General features: G+C 39.3%; 1 protein-coding gene across 2 annotated transcripts; it reads right to left on the bottom strand.

Annotated features, from left to right (window-relative positions):
• Nucleotides 1-202: 202 nt before the first annotated feature.
• On the bottom strand, nucleotides 203-7,902 carry LOC141393914 (meckelin). 2 transcript variants are annotated; one of them, XM_073967552.1, is made up of 9 exons: nucleotides 7,859-7,902; nucleotides 6,625-7,792; nucleotides 6,228-6,551; nucleotides 2,078-2,740; nucleotides 1,746-2,018; nucleotides 1,138-1,680; nucleotides 779-866; nucleotides 556-719; nucleotides 203-375 (listed from the first exon to the last, which is right to left on the bottom strand). In XM_073967552.1, exons 2-9 carry the CDS (start codon nucleotides 7,156-7,158, stop codon nucleotides 295-297), a joined length of 2,670 nt encoding a protein of 889 aa, XP_073823653.1. In that variant the 5' UTR covers nucleotides 7,159-7,792; nucleotides 7,859-7,902; the 3' UTR covers nucleotides 203-294. The 2 variants fall into 2 exon arrangements, with proteins under 2 accessions (XP_073823653.1, XP_073823646.1); XM_073967545.1 differs by having other exon boundaries at nucleotides 6,625-7,902.
• Between the last annotated feature and the right edge of the window lie 205 nt (nucleotides 7,903-8,107).

Below are 8,107 nucleotides of genomic sequence, written 5' to 3'. Positions count from 1 at the left end.
ACACAATTCACCCAGACTGATGGGGGTTCATTTTGAAATCAAAACTATTTTGATTTTCATCAGTCTTGGAAAACTCACACATACATTCTCAAAATTTCAAAAATTTACACATACTACCATAAATGCTGGCAGTCAGACTGACTAATGAGTGGGGGCCTTTACACATTGGTAGAGTAGATACTCAGGATTGAAATATGTTCTGTTATTTTTTTCACATTTATTGACAATATTAATTTAATACATAATATTTGAAAGCAAATTACAAATTATTTAATATTTTTATATAAAAAATATTTATATTAAAAATCGTTTATCAATTAATGTCTTTATTGAGATATTCTCCTTAACGGAACTGACAAACAACACTTGAAATATCTGAAATAAAAAAGGAAAACAATATTATAAATTTAACGAAAACCATAAAACTACAAATCTATATTCTCAAGAAAAATCTTTAGAGGAATATTTTTGTATTTAATTGCAAATTACAGTCTATTATGGTTTAATGTTAAATTATTGTTTTAGGCCTCTCCTGAGCAACGTTTGTGATCTTACCTTGTTAAACAAATAAATTGCTATAACTGCAGCCATTAATGAATGAAACAACAAATAAATAGCCAAAAACAAAAGAAATTGTACAGTAAACAATTGTAGTTCATTGCCATACAGAAACATTTGACTAAACGATAGACTTTTGTCAATATAAAATGTGCCTTTGTCTGCAAAAATAGAGAACTTCTGTCGTACATCAATTAAATAATATAATCACTTAACTTACGATCGGTTAAGTAATTGTCAAATTCACAGTTAAGAAGACTTTCCAGAAATGTTTTCTCTTTAATAATGTAATCCATATCCTTAATGCCCTGAAAAGAGGAAAGAATTTTTTTTTTATAATTTTGTATTGGTCAAGGGGACGCCCAATTGAACGGGTTCCACTAAAATGTCACTTATGTTGACATTTTTATTCTTATTATTATAGAACAGCACAAAAACGGCTTATTATGTAGTAGTTTATGCTAATTTTGTTATTATAACCTACACCACAATGTGCAAGGCGTATTATAAGTTTGTTTTAAAATGAATTTAAAAACCTTTTTTAAATTTTAGTCTCCTCTAACTGTTCAAAATACTCACATGATCAATAAATGCGCAAAAGAAACGATTCACACTGCTAAAGGCAATTGATGTCTTTTCCAGTGAACCCTCAATTGTATTCAGCTCTTTCGGATAATTTGTTGAATTTCCACCGGCGCCTGACGTTGTTGCCGTAAACGAACGTTGATATGGCAGCAAAAGTTTATCAAAATAATTATTTAAGTTCTTTGGTGGCATTATAATGTAACATTGATCGGTGTCACTGAGTAAACCACGCCGTCCGCACATACTTTGAGTTTCACGTTGCAACTGCATTATCATGGTTGTCATATCAGAATCTGCGAAACCATGTGGAGAACGACCATGTATATAATAACCATAGGATGGTTCTACCAATACAAATACCGAGATATTGGCCAACGAGCAATGTTCGGTATATTTTTGCAAACGATTGCCCATAAGGCGTGTTAGAACCACAGCTCTAAGGATATATTGTAGAATGTAAACACATACATAGATTAGGGAAATAAAAAACACCTTCAATGTGATGTCATCTTGTGTTATGTCTAAAATATTGGAAATCTAAAAGAAGAAAAAAGCTTGCTTAAAAATTTAACAATAACTGTTCTAATTGTTTCCAATATAACCTTAACAATCACAAATGTGGCAATGCCTTGCACCAACGTTGAGGTCTTCTGTTGTCCACTTAATTGAATCCATTCATTTGCCAGTAATATGCTACGCCAAGCTGAGACATTCGATTCACTAACATAGGTGCGTACACTCGAACAAACGGAAGACGTTTCGAGATTATTTTTCAAATTGAAATGATTTGTATCACCACAACGTGGACGTTCCCAGTCAATAAAGAAAATGTTAAAATGGGATAAACGCCAAAAATAAATGGCAACAAAAATCAACTAAAAAAGAAGGAAATCATATCACTACTAAATCACAATATTATGTGTGTTATACATACCTTTAAGACAAACGCTGCATAAATTATCACTTCCAAGGAACGTTGATCTTTGACAATGGGCACTGTAAGCTCCACAGTGGTTTGGCTCAAATATGTCAATGCATTAATAACTATACATAGAAGAAAACACAACAAAAAAGCTATTGCCATGTAGGATATTAAATGCAAAAGAAACTCCGTAAAAAAGGCGAAATGACAGAAGTCTTCACTGCTGCTACTGGTGGTCGCCGCCGCCAAACAACGTCTTTTGCGAGTATTACGGGCACGTATAAGACCACCCACCACAGCCAGGAGTAAGAGCAATGGTAAAGCAATTTCATTAGCCAGTTCTCCACTACTACCACCACCACCACCTCCATTGGCGTCCTCAATGCGTTGAAAACTAATGGCAAATTGAAATTTTAAAGGCATATCCAGGGTGGTGTTGTTTGTGAATTCAATGTGACGAAAGCGTAATTTTAATACGGGCACAGAAATTCGATTGTCATCGTGAATATCATAATGGAGTTCTAGTTTTTCCACATAACGCAATGAACGATAGAGTAACAGTTTGTGGGCATCTTCATAGATTGGTGATATCTTTGATGAAATGGAACCATGACGTACATGTGTCTCGATCATTTGAAAGCGTTTTACCAATTGCCAGTCTTCTTTTTGCGGGCGCTGTAATGATAGAAGGAAATATAAGAAAAACCTTTTACAGGTATTTTGTAGAGAGAAGACCTTCTATAGGTCTATGGTAGCAATGGGCAACAACACACAACAGTACATACTTTCCTAAGCTAATAAGCATGGGGACGACGAACAGAGGCACACGTACATTATAGGCAACACAGTGGCTGACTCCCGTATCGTCAGATGCTTGGCAAATGACTGCAAATGTCTGATGTATTGTGTTTCATAAACTGTAGTGAGGCTAGACAAAGTTACCGGTAGAGCTTTAGTGCTAGCCTCGGTCTACATGTCGTATAAGGCACCCGACCCACCAAGCGGATTGGTGCGCAAACTAGTGGAGGAGACGATGGGCAAATGCAGGTTAGTGTTGGGCTGTGATGCAAATGCTCACCACTTCCACTGGCGAAGCAGAGACAACAATGCGAGAGGTGAGTCCATATTCGATTTTATTTTAGTTAATAATCTACGAGTATGCAACATGGGTGACACTGCCACCTTTCATAATAGGGTAAGGGAGGAGGTCATTGACCTAACCCTTACAAATATGGAAGATACAGCCATAGTGGACTGGAGAGTATCGGAGGAGTGTTCATTTTCAGACCACTTTCAAGTTCACTATGGAAGTAAACGGCAACTGCCTCATAAGAATCCAAGGAGGGCAAACTGGGAAAACTACAACTCCCTTGTTTCCTCGAGGCTGTGCGAATTCTCTGAACCACGCACAGCGGAGGAAATAGATGGTCAAGTGGTAGATCTTACGCGTGTCCTCCAGGGTTGCTATGAGAAGTCTTGCCCATTATCTTATCCTGGTAGGAGAACTCAACCAGTTTGGTGGAACAAAGAGCTAGCCAAGCTTAGGAAAAACAGCAGGGAAGCCTATAATAAAGCTAACAGCACCAAATCTGATACCGATTGGAATCTCTATAGAGAGAGTTACAACCGGTATAAAAGTCAAATCAGGAAAGCTAAGAGAGACTCGTGGATAAGCTTTAGTGAATCTATAGAGGGGGTTAATGCAGCAGCGAGGTTCCGTAAGGTGATCTCGAAGGACCCAAAACCCTTTGGGAGCATCAAACGGGATAACGGTACCTGGACTAACTCCGCTCTAGAGACTTTAGATCTGTTGACAGGAACACATTTCCCTGGAAGTGAAGATGCCAGCTCGAGCACACCTGGTGTGGACAAAAGCAGGACCCGCACTCCGGGGGAGTTGGCTCTTGTCAACAGATTAATAAGCTATCACAAAATCTCATGGGCGATAAGTACTTTTCAGCCATTTAAGTCTCCTGGACCTGATGGTATCATTCCAGCGATGCTTCACAACGCACCGACTGTTTTGACAACCATTCTTCAGAAGATCTTTAGGGCTTGTCTACTACTATCGCACATACCGGCGCTGTGGAAAGAGGTAACAGTGACCTATATTCCCAAAGCTGGGAAACCAAGTCACTCGCTACTGAAAAACTACAGGCCGATTAGTCTTTCCTCCTTTCTCTTAAAGACTTTGGAAAGGTTGTTAGACTTAGAAATTAGAACTTAAAGGGAAATCAACAGAAACAGCTCTACATAGTGTCTTGGGTTATATAGAGAAGAATCTGGATGAATCGAATTTCACCTTGGCTGCCTTTCTGGATATAGAGGGGGCCTTTAACAACGTGAAACTCGAATCCATCCACTCTTCTCTAGAATCACTGGGTGTCCCCTCTATCCTAATAGACTGGATTCATAGCATGCTTAGAAGCAGGCTTATCAATTCTAATATTGGAGAGAGTTCCATTAGGAGATATGTCACCAGAGGCACACCTCTCCCTTGCTCTGGCTACTGGTGATAAATGGGATACTCAGGGAATTCGACAAACAAGGAACTAAGGTAGTTGCTTACGCTTATCCTGATTAGCGGGAAATTTTTGTCCACATTATCCGATTTAATGCAAAGAGCACTTGTCAAACTCTCACGCTGGGCTCACATCAACGGCCTTGGTGTGAATCCGGCAAAGACGGAGCTGGTGCTCTTTACCAGAAAAATAAAAACCGCCGAGTTCGTACCACCAACACTAGATGGGGTGCAACTAAATCTCTCTACAGAGGCGAAGTACCAGGGAGTGATTCTTGACCATCAACTCAGATGGAAAAGGAACACAGAGGAGTGCACTAAGAGGGGTTTAATTGCACTCTATTCCTGCAAGAACTCCATAGGTAAGAGCTGGGGTTTGAGACCACATGTTATACACTGGCTGTTCATGACAGTGGTATGCCCCATTCTGACCTATGGATGTCTTGTTTGGTAGCAGGCCCTAAATAACAAATCCAATCTGTCTAGGTTAGCTACTGTGCAAAGATCTGCTTCAGTTCTTACTACAGGAGCAGTGAGGAGCACCCCTCAAGCAGCACTGAATGTGGTACTGAACATCCAGCCCCTGGACATTTCTGTTCAGTATCTAGCATCCCGTAGTGCCTTGAGGCTCAAGGAGCTTAATCTATGGCGCTCTTCAGGGTCTGGACATGCTAGTATTTTAAACCAGCTAAGCAGTCAGATCGGACTAAGTGACGGGGGGAGTGTAACTGACTACATCTCGCCTTCGTTGGATTTTGATGCAGCGAAGGTTCTTATCCCTGACAGAAGTGAATGGGAGCATGGCAGCCCACTACCCGATAGCCTCTCCATCTTTTCCGATGGTTCAAAGATGGTTGAAGGTACTGGAGCGGGGGTGTACTGCGAAGAGCTAAACATTAAACGCTCTTTCAAGCTTAATACAAATTGCAGTGGTTTTCAGGCGGAAGTCTTCGCAGTATTGAAGGCCCTGGAATTGGTAGTAGGAATGACGGACCAAGTAGGCTGCCCTAAAGGCGTTAGGATCATATACTATTAAATCTAGGATCATTCAAGATTGTAAGTCCACACACCATCATCTACAGTCATACAGCACCATATAGCTTCATCCATAAAACGCATCACATCACTCGTTTCTTCCACCCCTTAACAAGTATAACAAGTTCGACACGGCAGAACTTCGCGCTTTTCACTTGTTTATAGAATGAATACCATCTGCTGGGTTTCTTCAAAAGAAGAACTTTCTACAGATGAAGATTCTTTACAGGTCCTCTATAGAAGGAGAATATATTTTTTCTACTGCTCTTCTACAGATAGAGGAAACTATGTCCCGGTCCACACTGGAGTGAATTTCATTAAAAAATTTCATGAAATTAGGCGTTCTTAAGTCGAATTCCCCACAACAGCAATGTCATAATTTTACTCTACTATGGAACTCGATCTAGAGACGCATAATTTCATGCCAAAATTTCAGTGACATTACTCTAGTGTGGCCCGGGACTATAGAAGCGTTTCCTGTGAATTCCTGTAGCTTCTAAAAGTACGTAAAAGATCTTTTATAGATAGAAGATTTCCTGTAGGATTTCTAGAGATTGAAGGAAGTAGGTATGTCTCTCTTCGTTTGTATCTTTGTCCGCAACTTACCTTATTTTCCAATGTAATATCCTCAATTAATATGGGTATTGTATGCAAAATCATTTTATCCGGTTCATCAATTTTAGAATAATTTAAAAATATGCTCATAAATTGCTGATTTCCAAACAATTTCGCCATATCCAAGATGTGTTCCAAGGATAAATCACATTCAATTATATCATATTTCTTGGCAAAACGAATGGAGTTTTCAACCAATACCATCGAACTTTTATAGAATGGACATAACAATAAATCTTGGAATCGCAAGTTTCCCCAACGTTTTAGAGTGCCATCCAGAGCATAAGAAACGCTGAAAAAATTCAAATTGTTGTGCTAAAAAGAAGTAGGAAATTTGAAAATGTATTATATATGTAAGTATTTTTTCTAACCTCAATTTCCAACTTACCACACTATTCTCATTCAAACTAAAGCGAACATCCTTTATGGGCTCCCTCAATTCCTTGGCCATTTCTTTACCCTTGCGATAATACAAAAATGGTTTAATTTGTTGATGTGACATTTGTTCATCTGCACCGCCATAACGATAAACCACATCCGATGCTTGCGACAGGAGAAATTTGCTGCAAGGTGAATTCTTATCGAACGAATAAAACGAAAGTACACACAAGTTAGCTAAATGATTACAGGCCGTATTGTTGTTGAGGGCCATGCAAAAGAATGCCACAAACTTCAAATCACCAAAATGTTGCAGCGTAGCTTGCCAAAAGGAATTATAGTTTAAAAACGGCCTCAACAACTCATTGGCTATACAATAATCTTGATATTGAAAATTATACTCCAAATCACATTTATCACATCCACCATCATGTTGCCAATTTAAATTGGCCACTTCAATCGATTTGCTAAAATCCACTGCCGCCGTGGTAGAGGTACGACTGCGATTTACATATTTAAATTTGCAATTAAGTTTCGGAAGCATTTCTTGATTTGTTTGGCAATATTGTGGACTTAAGACGGTAACATTTTTGGTGGGCTTAGTGTTTTGGGTGTTGTTGTTGCGGGGCCCCGAAGCACAAAGTCCGGCCACGTACGCAAAAAAAAAATTTTGCGTGGGGGCACCTTAGGGTGAGACCTTTTTGCCCGTGTGGTGGTCTCGAAAGCCACATTAAAAAAAGAATTAGCTCCCCAGTGTGGTCATTGGAGCGGTGGGGAATTATGTTATGCCACCTTGGAGCACTCTCAAAGGGTAACAACACGGATGCGGGGTGTTGTTAGCCATGCTCAGGTGGTCATCTTATTCGTATGGCAGATTGTTGTTGGGGGCCGAATTTTTAGTGGGCCACAATATAATTTATGTGGCGATAACAAAATGTTTGTTTTTCTTGCCTCATTGGTGGGGAGGCGAGATTATGATATTTTTGTTTCGCCAAAAATGTTGAATGTTGATGTTGCAATGCCTGGGTATGCTAAGCCAGAACATTGCAAACATTTCCTCACGTGATGGGAATGCACAAGTTCCTTCCTCTCAGTGGACTGGTATATTTCTCCAGGGAATCATATACGGGTCCACTGAGAGTTTGGGGGACTCGGGCACATCACCACAAAAGGAAATCCTGAAACGAAAAGAAGAAAAATAAAGAATTAATAAAATTTTCAGTAAAATCAGGAACGATACAAACCACACGCTTTGTCGTCAATAGAAATAAATGTCAGCTGATGAAGTGTCAATATTGAGGCAGCATTTATTGGGATCGAATGACAGAAATAAGTGGTGCCAACTTTAGAGTAAAGTGCGAATACGGCACTACCGACAGCGGGCAGTACCGATTCTCTTAAATAACACCGGGAGAAAAATGGGACTCTTAATATTTTTGAGTGCAATTACTAAATTGCGAGAAATATTTTTTTTAGAAAGGGACAATTAATAT

This window comes from Musca autumnalis, unplaced genomic scaffold (genome assembly GCF_047663935.1).
Source record: "Musca autumnalis isolate F117 unplaced genomic scaffold, ASM4766393v1 scaffold_1, whole genome shotgun sequence".
Taxonomy (NCBI): Eukaryota; Metazoa; Arthropoda; class Insecta; order Diptera; family Muscidae; genus Musca; species Musca autumnalis.
Note: the sequence above shows the minus strand (reverse complement) of the source record. Positions and strands in the feature narration are given on the sequence as shown.

Excerpts from the sequence above, each read along its gene's own strand:
- LOC141393914 (XM_073967545.1), bottom strand. The coding sequence starts at position 7,158 with ATGCTTCCGAAACTTAATTGCAAATTTAAATATGTAAATCGCAGTCGT. Across the intron at positions 6,552-6,624 it reads GTTTGAATGAGAATAGTGTG|CACAACAATTTGAATTTTTT; the intron begins GTAAGTTGGAAA and ends ACTTCTTTTTAG. Across the intron at positions 376-555 it reads CAATTTATTTGTTTAACAAG|ATATTTCAAGTGTTGTTTGT; the intron begins GTAAGATCACAA and ends TTTTTATTTCAG.